Source organism: Gallus gallus, chromosome 2 (assembly GCF_016699485.2).
Source record: "Gallus gallus isolate bGalGal1 chromosome 2, bGalGal1.mat.broiler.GRCg7b, whole genome shotgun sequence".
Lineage (NCBI taxonomy): Eukaryota > Metazoa > Chordata > Aves > Galliformes > Phasianidae > Gallus > Gallus gallus.
In genome coordinates, this window is record NC_052533.1 from 125,550,292 (window position 1) to 125,571,473 (window position 21,182).

At 43.9% G+C, this 21,182-nt stretch overlaps 1 protein-coding gene and 2 long non-coding RNA genes across 4 annotated transcripts in view; 1 reads left to right on the top strand and 2 right to left on the bottom strand.

Annotated features, from left to right (window-relative positions):
- Positions 1-10,636: 10,636 nt before the first annotated feature.
- Positions 10,637-14,934, bottom strand: LOC121109651. Its single transcript, XR_005857576.2, has 2 exons — positions 14,701-14,934; positions 10,637-13,744 (listed from the first exon to the last, which is right to left on the bottom strand). It is a non-coding gene; the product is annotated as an uncharacterized LOC121109651 (long non-coding RNA).
- A 25-nt stretch (positions 14,935-14,959) lies between these two features.
- LOC124417763 lies at positions 14,960-20,616 on the top strand. Its single transcript, XR_006938538.1, has 2 exons — positions 14,960-15,515; positions 17,531-20,616. It is a non-coding gene; the product is annotated as an uncharacterized LOC124417763 (long non-coding RNA).
- Positions 20,025-21,182, bottom strand: part of CDH17 (cadherin 17) — a 36,995-nt gene continuing 35,837 nt past the window's right edge. For both annotated transcript variants that reach the window (XM_015282915.4, NM_001199495.2), the window contains exon 18: positions 20,025-20,888. In XM_015282915.4, the coding sequence (XP_015138401.2) occupies positions 20,776-20,888 (113 nt within the window). In that variant the 3' untranslated portion in view covers positions 20,025-20,775. The remainder of the gene's footprint in view (positions 20,889-21,182) is intronic.

Consider the following 21,182-nt stretch of genomic DNA (forward strand, 5'->3'; position numbering starts at 1 on the left):
ATTGGGCCTGCCTGCCTGAGGTAACCTAAACCAGCTTTTGCCCTAATCCCACCAAGCTTCATCCTGGCACTGGCATCCACTGGCAGCTATTTGTGCAGACACCATCAAGGGCATAATAAGGCAATAGCAGGCTAAAAATTTCCAACTGAGGAGTCCATCTTTCTCCCATCATTCATAAAAGAGGAGAATGTCCATGAAAGACTTCTGCCAGGCCAAGGGTCTAATGCACGGTGAAGATGCAACACTAGGACCTGTCAGGCCCTAAAGATTTGTCAGTTCACTTTGGCAACAGCTGCAGTACTACTTGTTGCTACCTCCATTAATTTGTAGCAAGTCTTGATTTCCCTGTTTTTCTTACCCAACTGGAGACGCCAAAAAATATCTCAGTAGCTTTGGAGAGAAGACATAGTGTATGTCCAAGAGTGCTGAGAACTTCCTTGAATTTGCCTGGCATTGAGTCTGTACTGCACCTTCGCATGACGTGATCCTCTCCATAACAACTATGAAATATCCACTGAAAATGATGACCAATAAATACTAGCAAGCTGCTCCTTCTCTTAGTTGGTGTGATGCTGCTGAGGTGCTGGCTTCAGGAATAAGTTCAAGATAAGGATGAGGCTGATAGCAATGAGATTCATTATTTTAAGGTACATCTACAAGCTCCAACTTGGCCTGTACTGTAAATGGTTTGAAGCAAGATTCACTTCTAAAGGTAAGAGGATAATTCATTCCCCATTCTTATTCATTCTTTGCCGTCTCTTCCTGCAGACATGCTGGCTTTGATGGGTACAGAGACTTTGAACTGTAAACATCAGTCTTGTAAAGAATAGACTCAGGGTGACACATCTCACTTCATTAATTCTTCTGAACAGAGGTTAATTGTTTCTGTTCAACACAAACCAGAGCTGTGAGGGAAGCAATGGTGTGAGGGTCAACCCGTTATATCTTGTGTCCAGTCTTGAACTAAACATTGCTTGGCAAACATTTTAAAACTTAGCCATAAATTGCTTGGGATACTTAAAACAGTGAAGAGAGTGAGGGGGAAACACACCATTCTTCATCCTACTTGCAATCCTGCATAGTTTTCTCCACTTCCAAGTTAGTTAATACAGTACGGAGAGCTGAGCATTTCATGGCTGCTCATGCCTCCAGTTCAGACCTTCCTTCTTAACAATTGCAGCATGAAAGCATCATCGTTGAGAAGATACACCTCCTGCTGGCTTCCAGTTCTGTCCAGTGTGGACAAATGTTTCAAATGGGATTGGTTAACTGATCATGATGAACACTGTGGATTCACATTAGAAACCACAACATCTAGATTTTAACATACAACCAGTATTATAGAGTACCACAGATACTGGCAAAAGTTTCCTTTATGAGGCCAAACAGAATGACAGAAAACTTCCCTTTGAAGGTAGAGCACGCTTGTTGCTTTATTAGATTTAATTTTCTAATTAGACTGAGAAGCCAATGTCTTTGTATTACAAATCATGGAATCAGAGCCTGCAGCCTATGCTTATATCTTGAATTCAAAAATAAAGAAACATAACAAAATGATGCAGAATAAATACATATAAAAACAAAAACAAAACAAAACCCAAAAAACCCTAAACAAATCAGAAGAGGATTCACTAGCAAATAGCAATTTTAACTGTGGAACAAAATGATAGTCCCAGAAGTGCTTGTATTAATCAGGACACAGAGTGCACTGGTGCACCGCCACAAGTTTATGTACATACACACAGAGTAATGTACTTCCCAAATGTTAACAAAGAGTTTGCTCATACTTTTCACCTTGGCCATATCATTTCCATTGTGAGAAAGGGAAGGGAGGGCAGTGGTGCTTCCCTACCAGACCCTGATCAATGAGCTGTCAAATATAAAGGCACTTGGACAGGAAAACTCAGGAGAGGATGCAAGTGCTAAGGCCACCTCTTTGCACTGGAGGTGCAGAGCCCAAAGTCACTTAGGCAGGGCAGAGCAAAGGGGGATGTGCAAATGGGGCACCAGTGGGCTTGGTGTGATGAGCTGGGAGGCAAGGCATGGCCTGAGCCAAGGGGGTCTGGAGGCACATGAGAATAGAACAAGCCCGAGAAAGCGTCCTCCAAAGCAGTGAGCTGGCCAGCTAACATGCAAGAAGATGCTTCTTTGTTTTTCAAATGACAAAGCACAATAAAGTATGCTTTGTATTCACATGCTCTTGCAAAGCCTCAATTAAACTCTAAAACACATTTTGTTTACAAAAGACTTTGCATACATTTTCTTGGGGTTTTGTCTTCCCTGGTCTAAATCAGCCACACTCAAAACCTTCTTATTTCTTTTATGGAAAAAAATGGAGTTCCAAGCTGTCTGAGACTCAGCAAACAAACCTCTCCAAGCTGCCATTCCCAGTGAGCAGAGACTATGGGGACAGCAGGTTGAGCTCTGCAGAGGTTTATGTTAGAGGAAAGGTCTCAGTATCAGTCCTGAAGAAGCCCTGGGAGATGACACAGCATACTGCAGCTGATGGGGAATATACAGCTGTTGTATACCTCTTTTCATGTGTACATCTGTACACATTCAAAGCCACCTTGATAGTCAGGAGTTCTCCCTGAAACCTAGGCTACCTGGCACAGCACAGCTCACCATCATCCTTGCTGCCACATTATGCTGCTGGCAGATCCCAGGACATACATCAGAGGAATGCTTGGATGGGAGGGAGCTGTATTGAACCAAATTGCACTGCATGCAGCAGCTCATTACAAGTGTCTGTGTCCATTTCTGGGTGTTCAGAGCAGAGGCAAAACCCCCAAACTCCTAGTGAGGAAAGGCTAAGAGAGCTGGGGCTGTTCAGCCTGGAGAAGGCTGTGAGGTGTGCCTGAGAGTGGCCTTTCAATATCTAAAGGGAGGCTGTAAGAAGGACGGGGACAGACTCTTTAGCTGAGTCTGTTGTGGTAGGACAAGCAGAAATGGTTTCAAACTAAAAATAGGAGACTTAGACTGAATGTAAGGAAGAAGTTATTTACAACAAGGGTGGTGAGGCACTGGAACAGGTTGCCCAGAGGGGTGGAGGAGGCCCTGTCCTCAGAGATGTTCCAAGTCAGGTTGGAGGGTACTCTGAGCACCTGATGTAGCTGTAGGTGTCCCCATTCATCGTAGGGGAATTGGACCAGATGACCTTTAAGGGTCCCTTCCAACTCAAAAGATGCTGTGATTCTGTGATCAATATGTGTATTCGGGCATCAGAGAAGTTTTCTGTACCCCAGGCTATTTTCTAGTTAGCTGTTCAACATTACAGTTCTGGCTGCACCATCATTACTGCTGTTATTTTTCCACCAGCTGTGCACTGAGAATTACTCCTCACTGCCACAGCGAGCCAAAGAAATTAACAGCTGATACAAGTCTCACAAATAAAAAAAATCAAATCAGAAGACATCAGATACTGCAGTGCAATATCTTCAAACATTCACACCAGCAGATGAGTTATTTTATGTCTATTTGTTTTATCCCAACCACAGTTTCCCTCTGTTCAGAGCTCCTGTGGAGGATACTTTCCATTGTGCACATCGCACACATGGTTTCTGGGTACAGTTTCAACCTCATTGTGCAGCTGGGGAGGATCCCTCTTTGTCTTGGTGGGCCCAAGATTCTTTGCTCTTTTTGAGGTTGGTACGTTTAGAAAATACAATGGGAAACTGCACATGCTTTTCATTTTGGTGTCCTCCAGAGACGTTTGCACGTTGAATGCTGAAAATATAACATCACTCAGACGTGGCCATCTCCTGATTTGAAGGCAGCTGCTGAGCAGATGAGCAGTGCAGTGTAGCTGGGTAGGGTGTACCCAGTGGTGTTGCAAAAAAAAAGGGCCAGGGAAGCTTTACACTTGACATTAGACAGGACAGGACTTAACAAACATTCCAGAACTATCCTGCTTTTGCAGAAGGATGAAACAGCAAGTCAGTGATGACAGGATGTGAAGTGGATAACTAAGAGGGGTCTGTTTCAAAGCAACCCATCTACTAAGTGGTGGCTGGTGCCCAGAAAGGGCTGTGCTGGCCACAGCCTGCAGTCTGGTGTTAGCTGGCCCCAGGCACAGGTCAGTACTTCTGTTTTTCCATGGAAATCACATTCTAAATATCAAAAGGAATGTGAGGACAACAAAAAGACAAATTAATTTGCTCTGCTGAAGGGTGGATTTTTGTAATGAAATGAGCAGGGTGTTATAAAGCAGAAATGATCTGATGATGCACAGCAATGATTTATCTGCTCAGCAGAGATTACAAACAAAAAAGACCCCTGGCTTTGCTGCTGTTGCTGGCCAGTGCCAGGATAAACGATGATGAACATTCCCATTGACATGTGGAAAAAAACACTTGTTTAAAGAGAAGGATTTGCAGAGCAGGCTTCTTGCCTCCCCTCTGTTGAACTTTCCTGCTGGTGGCTCTGAATGCAAAGAAGCTATGAAGACTTCACCTCCGTGTTGTGCTACCTCCTGTGTCATTTGCAAGCAATGAGGACAGACACGTGGTTCAGACATGGAACCAAGTTCAAGTGCAAAAGCTCAGCACTGCATGCTGAGGGCTCTCTCACAGCCCCAACACCCCAGGTTCTGCCTCTCCGGTGTTGCTGTTGTCCCTTTCGTGGGTGATGTTTACTGCCTCTCAGGAGTGAGAGAAGCACCATCTCTGGAGCAGATATCTCTGAAGGAAACAGGTAAGTCCAAAAAACAACTTTTCCTCCTTCCCCACCATGGGGAAGGAGGCTCTTCTTATGGCGCAGGTGTTCATTATTTCTTGGAGGCCATTATTGTTAAAACAAGAGCCCTCTCACACCAGCTGGGTTGTGACATCCCCACGGTAGGCACAAGGGACAATTTATGGGCACCTGACTCTGGGGGCTTTGCAGAAATCAAAAGCCCTCGTGGGAATGGCACCTCTGGCACTTGGAGGAGAAACAGCACTGCCTCAAAGGAGAGCCTGCGATGGGACACTGGTCCTTCAGTGGTGGCACTGAGGATGCAGCTTGGCATGAGGTGGTGGTTTGTGAAACTGTTGTTTTATCCAGACATTTTTTAGATTTCCCTTCAAAACGTGGACTCAAGGACAGATGCCACTTCAAAGACACAGTGAGGAATAAACATTATGAGGCTTTACAGATTTCTTTGGGAAAGGATAGCACCTTCTCATTTTAAAAGTTTTGAGGAATAAAAGAGCTTTCTTCTTGCATTTTTTAAGTAAATGCACAAGTCAACTGCTGCATTGCTTTTCCCATGCCAGGCCCCTCTTCACCTCCCAGTAACCTGAAGACAAGTGGTAGCTGGGTTCTGAGCAGTGATCTGCTGTGTTTAACTTATCTGTGGTAGACATTTTAAAAGAAGGCATTTTTTTTATGCAGAGGTGAAGGTGCACTACAGGTGAGTTTTGCTGTTTACTGCAAAGGCCCTGTCTGTCCTCTGCTGGTGCTCATGTAGAATCATAGAATCGTTAAGGTTGGAAAAGACCACTAACACCATCTAGTCTAACCATCACCCCATCACTACCATGCCCACTAAACCATGTCACTCAGTGCTCCATTAGCAAGCTCAAGAAATAACAATAAATCTTGCTTGGGCCCTGAAGAACTGTGAACCGTTGCTATGTCTGCTGATTATGTGAACTTAACAAAGCACTTAGGAGGGCTGAAAACCAAGACATACTCATGCAACAACCTCTCTTCCTCAAAACACGTGCAGCAGACCTTGCTCTCAGCCACCTAGACCTGCTAGAAACCCTCCTCAGGTGGTGCAAGGAGTCACAAATGCCAGCGCTCACCTCAGGCTGGTGTTGTCAGGACAGAGACACCCTGTGAACACCTTTAATTCCCAGTCATCAGCACCTGTTCCAACATCGTAACTACCTGTGCTGTGTTTACGTTGGCACAGAGCCCAGCTCTCCAGCCGGGGTCCTTAGGTTGGCCACCACATGGTGTGTCCTGGGTTAGAGTATAAAACCACAGGCCACATCCCACCACCAAGCAGGAGGTGGTGGTTGCCCAGAAAACTGTGGGCTCCAGGTAGGTCAGGATTTGGTGCAATAAGGCATGGGACACACTCAGCTGTGAACAGCAGATACCTTCTATTCCCAGCTCCTAGTGGGTGGAGTGCTTTTGGCATGGGGCTGTCTGATTGGGACTGGAAGCAGATATTGAAGAGTAAGTAAGCAAATAAATAAATAAATAAGGGTGTGGGTGGCCACACAAGAGCTGGTCAGATTTTTTCCAGTGGAAGGCTGTTTTTTTGGTCAAACAAAGCCATTCCTGTCAAAACTGAAACTTTTTGTGGAAACGTGGCTATGTCAAGGGCGTCTTATTTTGGAAAAGGAAAACCTCCAAAAGCCTTTTAAGGAGGATGGAATATTTCAGTCTGGTGTTTATTTTTAAACAAGTAATTTCAGCAGCCAGTTTTTTAAAATGCAGTGCTTTCCTTTTAAAAACTTCAGGGTAATCTTCTTTCAAAATATTTGTGGTGGGTTTTGTTTTGTGTTGTTTTTTCCTGTTGGAAATGCAGAAGTCAATGTGAAATATTCTCATGGACTGGGAACAGTGGGCACTCACCAATGTCATTTACCTCATGAAAATTTCAAGGTGTGTTATTCCAATTTGGCATTAGAAAAACAGTTTTCCCCAAATGTATTCTGGCTCCCCCACAAGCACCAAAATATTATATTCTGGTTCCCTTGGACCAGTGCTGAAACAGGGATTCGAGGGAAGGCAGGAATCCCAATAAGGCATCAGCATGGACCATGTCTTTGTCGTATTTGAAGTGCCTCTTCAGTCTTTCTCTGCCAGTTGCAACTAGTTTACTTCTCCTCTTGTACTGTATTCTGTGCAACAGCCATTGATTTTTCTCTTTTTTTTCCCATGTGAATCCCACGTTGCCCAAATACTCGCAGTGAAGGAATTCCCCCTCATTGCCCAGCAGTGCAATGAGAGCAGGATGAGGGCAGAGCCCCTGGATGCATTTCTCGCATGGTCGCTGTGGGGCTGCTGTGGGGAAGGCAGTCCATGCTGGGCCCGTTCCTGATTTTATTTGCCCAGGAAAGCACCACTTTTGTCTCAAAGTGAAAGGCAGTTTCAAATTGTGAAGAGTAGCTGGAAACAGGAACGTGGCACTCTGATCCACCCTGACTGTGCGGGTCCCTCAATTCACAACAAAATGATGAGCGCTACGTGAACCTAAATCAAGCCCTGAATACCTTGACATGAGGGCAAACTCGAGTTTTGGGGCACATCCATTGCTGTGCAAGACCAAGAGTTTACAATTCCCCAGTGCCCAGCAGTGCCTTTCTTCTTAAAAAGGCTCTAATGGAGCTGAAATGTTAAGAACAACAATCACATAGACAGAGAGAAAAATGATTGCTTCCTGTGCAGATTAGCTCCATCCAAGCTGAGACTTCAAAAAGATTTTGGAGCTTTTTAAACAAAGCAGTTCTCCTAATCGCATGTCTGTGACGGAGTGATGGTAGCACTTAATCCACTTTATGCTTTGTTTCATGTACTCCCACACTGTAGCCTGTTTTTGTTATTCTTCACCCACCGTACTACTGAAGACATTTCTTGCTACAAGAAAAATAGATTGCAAAACCATGCGCAGCTTATAGCTTCATTATATAATATGTGGCCTGTGGAAACATGATTTTTTTGCAACTTAAACAGAGATAATCTTCTCCTGCAAGAAGTCAGTACTGAAAAGTCTGTGAGGGTACACGCATTTCTGGCAGTTGAGAGTAATGGCAATACTTAAAAGAGAATACAATATAGGGAAAGTGTTCTACCGTTGAATGGGATCAGTGGTTCATGACTGGCAGTCATGGGTAGTATGATTGTATAATGTGCATAGTAGTGCATACAGCATGACAGACAGACTGATGTGGAGTGCTTCTCATTCAAATGGGAGGAACAAATTACACTGTGAATGCAGGACTGGAAAGAGAGCCACTGTTAGCTTCGGATCACAGAATCACAGAGTGGCTTGGGATGGAAGGGACATTAGAGATTATCTAGTTCCAACTTTCTGTCATTGGCAGTGCACCTCCCACCAGATCAGGCTGCCCAAGGCCCCATCCAGCCTGGCCTTCAATGCCTCCAGGGATGGGGCATCCACAGCTTCTGGGATGGGGCAACCTGTGCCAGTGCCTCTCCAGATGAGTGGAGAGGCTTTTAAATTTCTGCATGCAAAATGTTTAATTCAAGGACAAGGAGGAACTGCAGAGCTCCAATGAAACCAGGCTGCTTGCTTGGATGCACAAACCATGGTCTGGGACCCCACCAGAACTGGGGACCTCTCACCACCTCCTCCAGTGGGAGCATGTGGGAGTACCATGTGCAGTCTCCTCCTGTTCAGACAGCACTGATAAGTATAATCCTACAAAGGGATCCTGCCATACCTTGATACCAGGCAGATTTCAGTTTCGCTGCTTCTCCTAGGAGGCTGTGCTACAGTTTTGCTCTTCTGAGTCATAAAAACTGCGTTCTATCTTCTACACAAACGCTTTTTGTAGCTTGTTTAGATTCCCATCTGATGCCACTTTCCCTTATATAGCTATTTTTCTTCCCCTGGTGTTTACTCTTTCTTGAAGTATTTATAGAACCCCTTTGTATTCCTTCTCTCTCCCCTGCTAAGCCAGCCCGGCTCCCTCCTGCACAGTTGTGCCCATTCTCCTCCTCACTCTCTGCATCTGCTTCCATTTAAATTACTCATTCTTGACAGGGGATGCTCAGAAATGTCCACAGCGTTCCAGGTGAGGTCTCACAGCATCCTGGAGACCCACAATTACACTTTGCTGTCTGCAGTGACAGTTACTTCCTCTGATACGTGCTGGGCACATGTTTGCTTTTCTCAAGCTGTGTTGCAACAGGCTCTTGCTCATCCAGCAGCGCAGTGATATGGCAGACCTTTCCCCCCACCACTCCCACCTCTTGTTTCAGATATAGCAGAAATTATTTCTGATCCCCAAATGCCGGTGCCCTTCATATTATTAATTTTCAACCAGCTTCTATTACTAATTTCTCAGTGTCACTTCTGTTCCTCTGTGGTACTCTGATACTGCACTGTATTCACCATTACTATTTTGTATGTCTAACAAATGTTGCTGGTAAAAGTACACTTTTCATTGAAGTCCCAAAGGAAAATATTTAATGAGATGAAATCGAGTCTGAACTTGGACAAAAACTCTGCTCACAATGTACTTCCACCCAGCAGTGTCCTTTTCAGCACGGTCTGGTTTTCTCTGCTCTTTGTGAAATCTGGGAGTGCTTTTTAATCTCGGTTCTATGCTCCACCTTCTTTAATTATATTAATCATTACTCATTTGATAGAGTATCAAAACAGTGGCTGACACTCAGGGGGATTAAATCTGTTGTCTTTCTTTTTCATTCTTCTGTCAATCTGAGATAGTAAGCTTTGTAAATTATCCCATTTTGTCTTTAATTATTCTTTCCTTTAAGTAGTATTTGTTCCTTAAAGCCATGCTTACTCCTGAAGTCAGACTTTTTTTTTCTTCCTGAAACAGAGGTATATTTGCTGTCCTTCACTCATCATTGCACCGTTTTTAACTTGCTATCAAAACTGTGATTGCATGTTCCTAATTCTTTCACAATGTGGGGAATAGAAGCCCACTGGAAGAGTACCTGAAGCTTTGTTTGCACCTCAAATGCAAGAATTTCCTGTAGTTGTTGTGGTTTTTCAGTGTTTTATTTCTTTTTTCTTATTGTAAATTAAAAGAAGGCATGAACTGAATCTTGCAGCATCTAAACATGTTCTGAATTTTGACCTACTCTTACTTTTTCTGATATGTATTTTTACTCGCTCCTTACATCTCCTTTGAGAGGATACTCAGCTAAATGCATCTGAAGTGTTTCACCATAAGTCGATATCTCTCTGCAAGTAGTTTTGCATCTTTGACATGAAGAAATTCCAAGATTACTCCTCATTCAGTGCTCTGAGTTCTTCAGTTCTTTAGCTTCACCATTTTTTGTGTATTTTACCAAAGCTCGTGCTTTAGGACTTGCTGGTTGATTTATAGGCATATTTTGGCAATCTATCCAGGAAGCTTAAACCTTGAATGCTGTAGCTACAGTTATATTTTGTAATCACACATCCTATAATTTCCTCCCACCTGCTGAAGTCAAGTCTCAAATAGAATTACTTCTGTTTGCTCGGTAACTTTTGGAAGGCACGTTCCACCTTGCACATCTAGCCCTCAGTAAAATATGTTGTTCACACTGAACTGGGAAAGATAGAGCATGTTCACATGATTGCATCCATTTGAGTCACTGCATCCTAAACATTTATGTTCTGCTTCAGTGTGATGACTGAGATCTTACTCTGCTACAAGACCTCTGCTTCACTTATTCAGATCATAAAAAGCAAACTGCATGTCTTTCAAGTTTGCATCATTGATTTACATCATTGCTGATGGCATTTCTCTTTAGCATTAGAGATTATTATCCAAATCTAAACTTAATTCAGGACACCTAGGACAAGTTTCCAGCTGTAACCATGGCCTATTCTTAACCTTTCCCTGAATGACTTTCCCAGAAATATATTCCTTTATCCCTTCTATGTCTTCCTCTTTCCTTAGTCTCTACACACACTAGTGCACACTCACAGAGCTGTATGTCAGTGATATGCCTTTATTCATATCTTTATTATGAGCATGTGCCCCTCAATATCCACAATGTATTGCTGTTTCACCATGGCTCTGCTATAGCAGGCTTTATGCCTTACCCGGGAAAGACAAATTCCTCCATGCTGTTGTCTGGCTCCTGAGGATCTTATATTATCCCTAGATTTCCTTAGTCAGATTAGCAAACCTTTTTGTTTTTCTTCCTAGATTATTTTTCACCTTAGCAATACCGATTTCTTTTTTTTACAACCATCCTGTTGCTAGTCATTACTGCCTATCTTCTGTTACTTCTAATTTTATCACCTATCCTCAACATGGAGTGTGCACTTGCTCTCAACCTTTGCAGCTCCTCTTTTAGCTGAAATACTTGCATTTCAAATGCTAGTACTACTTGATAGTAGTACAAGACAGTCTGTAATCTTTCCACAAATCTGTCAGTGATTCTGCATGTCAAAACCTTTCTCATAAGCACACATTTATCAACTAGTTCTTACCTTCTTTATCTTCTCATATCTTTTTATCGTCCTTTGCTTTTGGTGGAGATAGCTGCTCTTCTATTCTGAGGTGCAACCGGATCCTCCTCACTGCTTTATTCCATCTCTGTACTCCTGTACAGTCTTGTTGTCTCACTCCTTCTCCCTCACTATTCTCTTCTAGTGATAATGTCCTTTTTCTGCTCCCCTTCTCACACTGATGTCTACCAGCATGTGTGTCCTGTCCACCTCCACTATCACTGCTTGCCATTTTCCCTCTGTTCCATGAGCTGCGCCAGGTGGGACTACACACATCCAAGGAAACCCCTTAGGTAGCCCCTCCAGCAAGGACAAGTCCAGGCTTTGTGTTATTTATGTAAACCATGGGATTCTGAATCAAGTTGAATTTGAGGATTTGTATCTCCTGCTCTTCAGAAATGAACAGTTTCAAAGACAACAGAAGGCACAGATCTTAACTTTGGGCTGGCTTTTGGGGAACATACCATCATCTATCAGGGCAGAGAATAGAAAACCATATTCAATTGATATGGATGTTGTAATATTAACATTTTTTGTTAAGATAATCTATCTAATCAGAAGAAAGTGATAGTCGTGGTATTTCTGAGCTGCACAACTTCTTCCAAGAGACCATAGATGTTCTTCATCTGAGTTGTTGCTATGAAACTGGGATCTTGCTTGCTGCTCCAAATAATTTAAAAATGCTTGCTTCTTTGTTGGCTTATATTACAGGTTCATCAAAAGCTTTTCAAGTGAGTGACCCCTCTTCAAATGTGACTGATTAAATGTTCCAGGCAAAGCCATCTTGCTTTGGAGCAGCTGAAGCAGATGGTTACCTCATCCTTGTGTGGACATGTGGAAACTCAGCAGAGCTCCTCTTTGTGGGGGGTAGATGCCTCTGACTGCAGTTAAGGCCACACTATCAAAGCAACGGGCGGCCTCATCCTTGTTCTCCTCACTGTTTAGATTTCTGTAATTTTCTTATCAGCCAAGTAATCAAAATAGTAAAGCAAACACCCTGCAGGGGTAAAATGCAAGTTATACTGTTCTGAGACCTCCCAGTTACAGCAGTGGAAAAAAAAAGTACAATTTAGAGAGGTCATTCCAACGGAATTGTCCATGTAGGACAGTTAGAATGAAAATCCTTATACAGATCTGCTTGACCTCGACAGACAGAAACAGCTGTCCTGGATTTAATTTAATTCTGCTGTATCTTAAAAACATGAGATTTCCTCCTGGAGGTACAATTTAGGTTGGAAATACTGGGATGAAGGTCATTTCTGATGGCCAGACATACAAGCCTGAGATCCAAATATGTATTGACTCACGCAGTAGCCAAGCTCACACCAGCCTACAGAGGCCCACAGCTGTTGGTTTCTCCTGGACTTCAGTGGCCTTGTCTTCAGAAACTCTCTCTGAACCACCTGTATCAGCTGAATGCTGCCCTGGGACTCTGGGGTCATCTATGCAGGAGTTTTTCACTGCCCACTGCTCTTGAGAGCATTTGGTTCCCTGTGATGCCAATCAGAGCAATTCAGGCTAAGGTACGCATTCATTTCTTATGTTCAGTGGTGAATCCTTAGTCTTCTAAAAATGATTTTCAAATTCATCTACATAACTCTGCCCATTACTCCCCTGCAATGGAAATCACTTTAAGATAACACCACTGCCTTCTCAAACTTTCACCAAAGTGATGTGGTGTACACCTAAACCTTGACCACGCTTGCTCTGGATGATGACCTCCATTCCTTCACTTTCTGGAATACTTCCTCATCAGATGGGGGGTTTCCATTTTGCTCTCCTGGCTCTGATAGATTCCCCAGTGCAGCAAAGCTGATAAGCCATCATACCAAGAACTTCTGAACTGCTCCTCCTTGAAAGTTCCTATTTTTCCAACTGATAGCTGTGTGAGAAATCTCTAAAGGATAGACTTACTTGCTCCTGTTACCTAAATTATTTTCAGTTAAAGCACCAATGGAGGTGTTTCCTTGCCCATTTCCTTGGCAGTCCAGAAAGACTGTCATATTTCACTGCTTAACTTTTCTCCTTGCTCACACCCTTCCCATTTCCCTCCTCCATTAGTCATTATTTATGGTCATGAAGAGTTGAACATCCCGAACCCCAGAAGATCCTGCCACAAGTATTCATATTCACAGACTAGGAAGGCTTATGGCACTGTGGGTTTTCTGGACATCAGCAGAGGACAACCCCTCCCCTAGAGTGTCTAAGATGCCGGCCTGAGCCTTATAGTTGTGGCCCAGGACCTGTGGGTGACGTGCATCCTCCATCAGGGTACCCAAGTGCTTTTAGAATGCAGAAGCAGAGGCCCATGGCCATGACTGCACACCTTGATTTCTTTTAGATGCAATTTGCTCAAGGCTCATTGATTTTTTGAATCATAACCTGGCCCTCAACCATGAGCATTGGCCAGACAATAACACTCTGGCTTTGGTCTCAGTCTCTTTGGATGCATATCTAAATTTCTCCTTCCTTTTACGTTAGCTTTCCTCCAGTTTCAGCTGGTCCTCATTCCTGGTAATTAGTGAACAGCAGTGGCAATGTGTTTGCCTATCTTTTGTGTCATCACCTTCTGAAGGCATAGTGGTACACCTGAGAAACAGCAATGGCCCAGCAGGTTTGTCGTAGTTATTCTGCTGGAAATACTTAAGTCAAACAGTGGTACAAGTAGAAGTGGCACAGAGAACAGTGCGATGCCTGAGAAATGCTTCTCCCACACATTATTTTTTTCAGGGCTTTTCTGATAGAAGTAATTTATGGCAACACTTCTTTGCTAAGATGAACTCCAGCCAACATTGCCCTGTGCAAAGCTGTGCATCTTAACAGAATATATTTGAGTTGTACTTGCAGCTCATTGTATTCCTTCTGTAGGGTGCTCTGGTGGCATGGTTTCAGAGAGGGAAACCCTGTTCTATACTATAGGGTTAGCAGGACTCCACAGTGGATGCTGCCAAGATCTCAATTTTCAGGCAAGCATTTTGGCCAGTTACAGTGGTAATGGTGGAAGACTTCTGAAGAGAAGCCACGGCTTTTACTGTGGGAATTTAAAGCTCTCTGACCAGGGTAAAAGGTTGGTATGCAGAACAGAGGAAAACTAGCAGAGTTTGTTTAAGACTCTCAGTGACAGGAGAACCACTGACATTGTTTAAATAGCCACAGGCCCCTCTGAGAGGTCTAGGGGCTTTCCAGCAGCAAAGGAAAACACTGCAAAAGGAAATGAATGTGCTACGTGCATATGCAGGAATGCACATCAGAGGTGGGCTGGGTCTGGGTGATAAGCCCCTGCAAATTACACAAGCTCTGGAGGGTGCAAGTATCAATAATATTTAAATGTCCAGGCTATCTCGCACTCCAAATACGCTGGGAAAACAGCTATCACCACTGGCTGTCATAACACTCCCCAATCTCACTGCTAACTGGACACCTGCATGGTCACAGCCCCTCCCCAGCTCACAGCTTCTCCCCAGCAGCACCGCTCTCCTGGGCAGAGCCCTTGTGCTCCCCGCAGCCCCTGCCAGGTCACCACCCCCCTTGGGGCACCCACTTACCACTGTGGCTCATGGCTGACCTGGCACTCAGTTGGTCTTTGTGGTCAGAGAGGGGTGCATCATCATGCAAACAGCGTGTGAGGAGCCCCTGGATGGCTTCAGCCCAGCTGAGAGGAGGAGGCAGGATCTGCAGGTGGTGAAACTTCATAAACAGACCAAGAAAGCATCTCTTGGCTGGTCTTGCTTTTACGCGTGGGGCAGAAGACATTGCTTTTGTAACTACAGCCCATTGCTCTCAGGACCTCAGGAAATGAGGCAAGAAAGTGGGCTTGTGTCTGGAGAGCAAACAAGTGCCCAGCTCAGGAGTGATGTGGGCAGGGAACGCTGTGACACTGTGACATCACAGTTCCCCTGCCCCAGGGGCTGCCATCGCCTGCATGGTCACAGAGCTCACAATGCTTAGGGGGTGACAAATCAGCAAGCATCCCAAATGCTCCTAAAATACATATTTATAACTAAGTGACTTGTTAGTACACAGTGTTTTACAAGTACACGATACCACATACCCAAAGCAGTTGCAAACACAGTCGCTGCCTCATGCCTCCCACGTGTCCCCTTCTCATTCCCATCTCATCTCAACTAACTGCACATCATTCAGCTTTCTTTTGGCTTCAGCTCCCTGCTGTGAGTGTGTAGCAAGTTGCCTTATCTCGTGCTCATTCACCCTGTCTCTGCCAGACCTGCTGCCAGCCTGACAGACACAGCAATACCGAGCTGTTCCTGGCCATGCCTCGACTGAAAAAGAGCACTGTGCATCATGGAAAAAGAAAGGAGCCCAACAAAACACTTCTCAACTGGGGCCTAAGACAATAAACGTAAGGCTCTAAGAATTAGACTTGGCAAAATGCATGGCAGATAAAATCAATAAGAATGTATTAACACAAAATATTTCCTGGGGAAATGGAAAAAATTTCATAAGAGTATATTTTAACATCAGCAGAGTTATCCAAAGGGCAAGAAAAAAAAAAAATCCATAGCCTTTCAGATGTCGGCCAAAAGCGAAAGAAAAACAAGTTTCTTCTCAGTCAGGTCTGGCAGCAGCAGCCACCAGCAAAAGGAGCTTAACAAGAGTGGCACCTGGAAGTGCCCCAGCCCCTGAGGCCACTGCCCTCGCTGCTTCTTCTGCAGCCAGCAGGCTCTGAGGGATGTATCTACATCCTGAAGTTCCTCCTTAAAGGTGGAGCAGTGGTGGCTCAGAGGAACTTTACAGCCATCAGGCACGGTCAGTCATGCAAGTTTTCAGCTGAGTGCATTTCTCCTCTCGTTTTGCAACATGTTTTGCTTGATATTTTTTAATTTCTTCCACCCTTTGATGCCTCCCACCATCACTTCTGCATAGACGAAACAGTGTGACTCAACCCAGCACCCACCATGCCACTGCCTATCTGCTGGTGGTCTGCTCAGCTGTCTGGGAAAAGGTTTTCTGCTCTCACAAGCCCACTGAGAAGTTTTCGACAGCTGTAACTCAGGTGATGTGCTAGAGCTACACTTCCCTAGAGCGCCTGCAAGTTAGATGTTAGTCCTGTGGAGCAGCGTGCTGGAATAGGAAGTTGTGGAAACACATTTCTTGACCATATTCAGCATTAACATACATCTTACAGAATGGTTTAGGAATGGTGAGGGAAGTTCTCCTCTGATACTGATGCCATAACTGAATGAACTGGATGCAAGTATACATGCGGTAATAGCATAGTAATAATAGTTGTCATCCCAGCTGCAAACGCATGAGAATTCTTCCCCTTGAGCATAATATCCTTTTGCAATTGTATTCCTTGCCTATCTCTGGCCCTTGGGCTGTAAACAGAACACGCCCAGCTGATTCACCTCCCTTCGTGGTCTTTTGCTATCAGTGGAGGAACATGCTGTTCAGCAACGGGTTCAAATATCTGCTGCTGTCTTTCTTTTAATCTTCTGTTTTGCTTTGGGGATATGTATTTAAAACACTGGAAATGTTTTCCTGGCTGAGAATCCTTGACGCTACATTGCTGTCCATTATTCTGAATGTTCCCACAGCCTTTATTGCACTGGTGGATGCACATGTGCATCATCACATCCTTTTGGTCACAAGCTGTGGTACCTCCCTTTTCTCAGCTCCATCCACAGAGGCTGTTCCCCTTCTGTGTTGATGACCTGTAGCTCTAGGATGCTGTCTTCTGGTTGAAGCTGCACGTTTCTGGGTGCTCTGTTCAAAGACTTCAGTTAACCAGCAGGAAAGAGGACTTGTCTGGGAGGGGAACACCACTGGGGTAATGTTTAGAGACTGTACATGGTCTCTAGTGTCTAGAAGGAATGGATTACGTAGTTTACGTAGTTCCTCGTTCTAGTTTGCAAAAGCAATTAGCTAATTTCAGCTCCCAGTTCTGGTAAATCTGGGGGAAATGACACCCAAAATAACAGTGTGTTTTTTCTCTTAATGTTAAATCTTCTCAGCTCTTAGTGGGATGCATCTCAGATTAGCTGCTGTACTGAGAGCATGGGAGAGCACCAGCCAAAGCCAGTTCCCCTTCCGCTCAGCTTCCTAAGTCCCACCTAAATGTCCTCTATTCACACAACAGTTGTCTACATAACAGCACAGCTCACTGTGGAGCTGTTTCACAAGCAAAAATACACACTTCTCCCTGCATTTGTCACGTACAAATGTACCGTAGGCATCTATCCTTCCTCTAGCCCATGGCTCCGTCCCTCCCCCTGGGGGACTTCCTCCTCCGTCCCCGCTGATAGGCAAGGCGGCACTACGTGGTTGGATGCAGCCCTGTGTGTTCAGTTATGTGGGTAGAACTGGTGAACTAGATTTCAAAACATGGATTTACAAGTGTTATTTTTTTTCTAGGAGCTGCTGTTCTGTGGCATTCATCCTGTAAATCCAGATACATTTTTTCTTTGTACTTTTTCAAGATCGTATTTACAAAACATTTGAAGAACAGGCGCAATGACAGTTTAATTAATGTGTGTCATTAAGCCTGGAGATAATCGAAACTCTGGTAAGTCTTTAATCTTGTAGAAAAGAATCAGAGTGCGCTGAAACATCTCCTGCTATCTGTGAACCTCGTAATGCGGTGCTGCATCCTTAAAGGAGGAGCCATGGAAAGGAACAGCGCCAGAAGATGTGTTCTCAGCAGATTTCATCACTGGACTCGAGGGATATTGTTCTTGGCAAGGAGGATGTGACTGAAATCCAAAGGGATCAAAACGTGTTCTTCTGCTATCAGTGTATAAAGTGGCCCTACTAATTTGTGGAGATTTAGCTTCTTTGCTCTTTTAAGTATCACACATTTAAATAACTCAATTTCCAATGCTTGCAGAACTTTTTCTTTGTAGCAGATCATATATGTAAGTCATGCAGAAATACTATTATTCAAGTATTCAAAATGAATGTTGGACAGTATTTCAGTGTTGTTTTCAGGAAGATGATGAGTCCAACATCAGAAAACTGCCACTTAGAGGTTTATCCTAAATTCTGCTTTCTGTGCTGTCTTAATCTTTACATGTTTACAAGTGTAGTTATGTGTTGTTTGTCCTTACTCAGAGGTTTCAGTGACACTTTAGAGGATGCAGTGACCAACAGACATTGACAAGAACTTGAGGAGCTCAGAAAGAAGTGCTCATTCCTTAAAACTGAAGTTCAGAGCAAACTGTAATCCACCAGGGCGAAGAGCCCTACTGTATCTCTAGGGAGACCTCATTGCAGGCTTCCAGTTCTTGAAGGGAGCTTACAAGAAGGAGAGGCAGGAGGGAGACTGGATTCTTACGTGGGTAGGTAGTGATTGGACAAGATGTTTAAGAGCTTTAGGCTAAAAGAGGGGAGATTTTGATTAGATGTTAGGAGGAAATTCTTCACTCAGGGGGTGGCGAGGCCCTGGCACAGCTGCCCAGAGAAGCTGCGGGTACCCCATCCCTGGAGGCTTTCAAGGCCAGGTTGGATGGGGCCCTGGGCAGCCTGAGCTGGTGGGGGTTTCTTTTTAATGTTTTCCTTTTAGAATTGAACTATCACGTGCTGCCAGAAGCCCTGAGAATTGCCCCATGCCCCAGCAGCCACAGCACTTAGCTTTCGCCCCATCAGCATGAAAACAGATGTGACACATTTCTTGAGAGCAGGGGACTTCAGTCAAAGATTAGTAGTGAACTGAGGTTGCCAGGGAAGTATGGGACCCAGCTGTGCTCTGCTGCAGGCAGGAGCGTGGGCTGTCAGGGTGTCACTGCAGGAGCAAGGGAAAAATACATTGAGCCCAAGAGCCTTCAGGACTGAAGAGGTGGTAAAAGTCCTAAGAAAAGTGGATTTTTTTGTTTTCCTGTAAGTTCTGCTATCCATGAGTCTTTGATACGGTGAGTTTCGCCGTGGGACAAAGAAACTGCAGCAATGCCTCCTGAAGGCTGAAGGAAAGGTTGAGATCCTGCTGTCCAACCAGAGATGTGTTTTGGTGACAGGAATGCAGGTAGATGAGGTGTGTAATTTACTGACTTTGCTTCAGAGAAACTGATTAAAATAGGAGATGCTGTTTGTCAAACTAGCAAAGAGGACAGGTTGGGGAGATAAAGGAAAGTTGAACGGCTGCACATTTTCCCCATCTTCAGATAAAGCCATGTTGGTATACACAAGTACAATGACTCCTGAACTTTGGCTCCTTTATTTATAAAATAATATACTAATCCCAATCCCCAGACACACTGATGTAATTGAATGTCATACTTTCCAAATATAATGGGTTGCATTCCCATCATAAAATAAATACATTCCAGCAGCGAGCCCCACAGCAAATAACAGAGCTCTGACAGCTGGGGTAGGAGATACAACAATTGGGTTCTGTCGCTGAAGCCCAAAAGCAAAGTTTTTGCTGGCAGCATTCTAGGAAAACCTATTATAATGCAATGCTACCCAAAAAGTACTCTTTTCTTTCTAGTTCTGTGCTGCATGCAAAAGTTATTAAAAAAACACACACACACATGTAAACAAAACCCCTTTTCCATATGATGTTCTCTACAATGTTTTCAAAAGTATATTGTCTTTTCAGTTTAACAAAATATTTGTCAACTTTTATTTATAGCTTAAAAGCGTCCCTCAAACTGTCACCAGTTGTCACCAGGAATGCCTTCTATAGGCATGCTGTCATGAGAAAAGCTCTCCTTTTTGAAGAGTCATCCTGGATCCAAGTTCTTACTGAAGCCAATACACAAGTACCTTCAGCTACCATTGCATTTAGAATCAGACAGCCATTTTCAATCTGCGTGATGTGAAAGTAAGGGTTAAAGACTATAAATAACCAAGCAGCAATGGTTTGCTCACATGCACTGTTTCTCTCTCTTATTAAAAATAAATACACACTAAAACCATTACAGAACATCTTTATTCTTATCAAGTGTGTGGGAGGCAAGCAAAATATTTGCAACAGTATGATAAAACAGGACACCACTCAATTTCCACGTGACTCAGAGCATGTTTTTTAAGCTCAGAACTGTAATGAAAGACAATGGCACTTCACAAACTGGATCCCATAAATGAAAAATTGAAATGTCACATTGCTAGTGAATATTACTAGCACAAATTCACCAGAATAATGTAAGCAGGCAGATATGACTCAGGGCAGATTTCAGACTGCAGTGTTTGAAAGGAACTTTGCTGGGACTCAAAGGAACTCCTGATACTTTGTGAGACGTCTTCAAGTGTAGCATAGGACTTTATTCCCCATTCTGCTGTTCAATTACTTGTGGAGAGGTATAGAGCAGTAGATGTGCAGTCAAATAAAATGTTAGTCCTCTGGAAAGTCCATGTTTGCTTCAGCTGCCGAACAAAGACTGGTTCCATGCACTGATCCTTGCAGGAGCTCAGCGTCTGGTGGTGTCATCAGCTAACAGATGTCAAAGCTGATCCTTTGACTAAAGCCTCCCGCTGAAGTGTATGTTCATTTTTGGTTTTGTGACTGAATATTATTACCTGCAAAAGTGTGGTCACAACCCTGGGAGCCTGCTTTTCCATGCTTGTATCCTCAGTTCATAAGAATACACTTCTGGGCTTTCAGAGAAACAAAGGGTCACTTCTTCTCAACCCAAAAGGCATTTTTCTCTTGATGATATAAACAGTCATGCATTCAGTTTGTCACATTCAGTCTGATCCTTTGCATCTTTCTGTTGGCTCTTCTTCTTATTTTTCTCTTTGTATCTCATGTGAAAAAATGCACCTCCTACAATTACACCTGAAAAACAGAGAGCACTTGTCAATAAGGAAAACATTCTGAAAAGATATTTCAGCAAAGAGTCTGACACTGACACTGCAATATATGTACTGCTTCACAACTTGAATGAAACCAAATGGCTCTGGGAGATGACCAGGCAGTGTCGGGGCAGCAGTGTGCTCAAGGACCCCATTCACTGCTCTGAATATCTCCTCCACAGTTGTTCTTTTACATTCATATTGGAGTAGCTGTCCTGTGCAACCTGCTATAGGTGTCTCTGCTGGAGGAGGGGCTGGACCACATGGACCCTGCTAT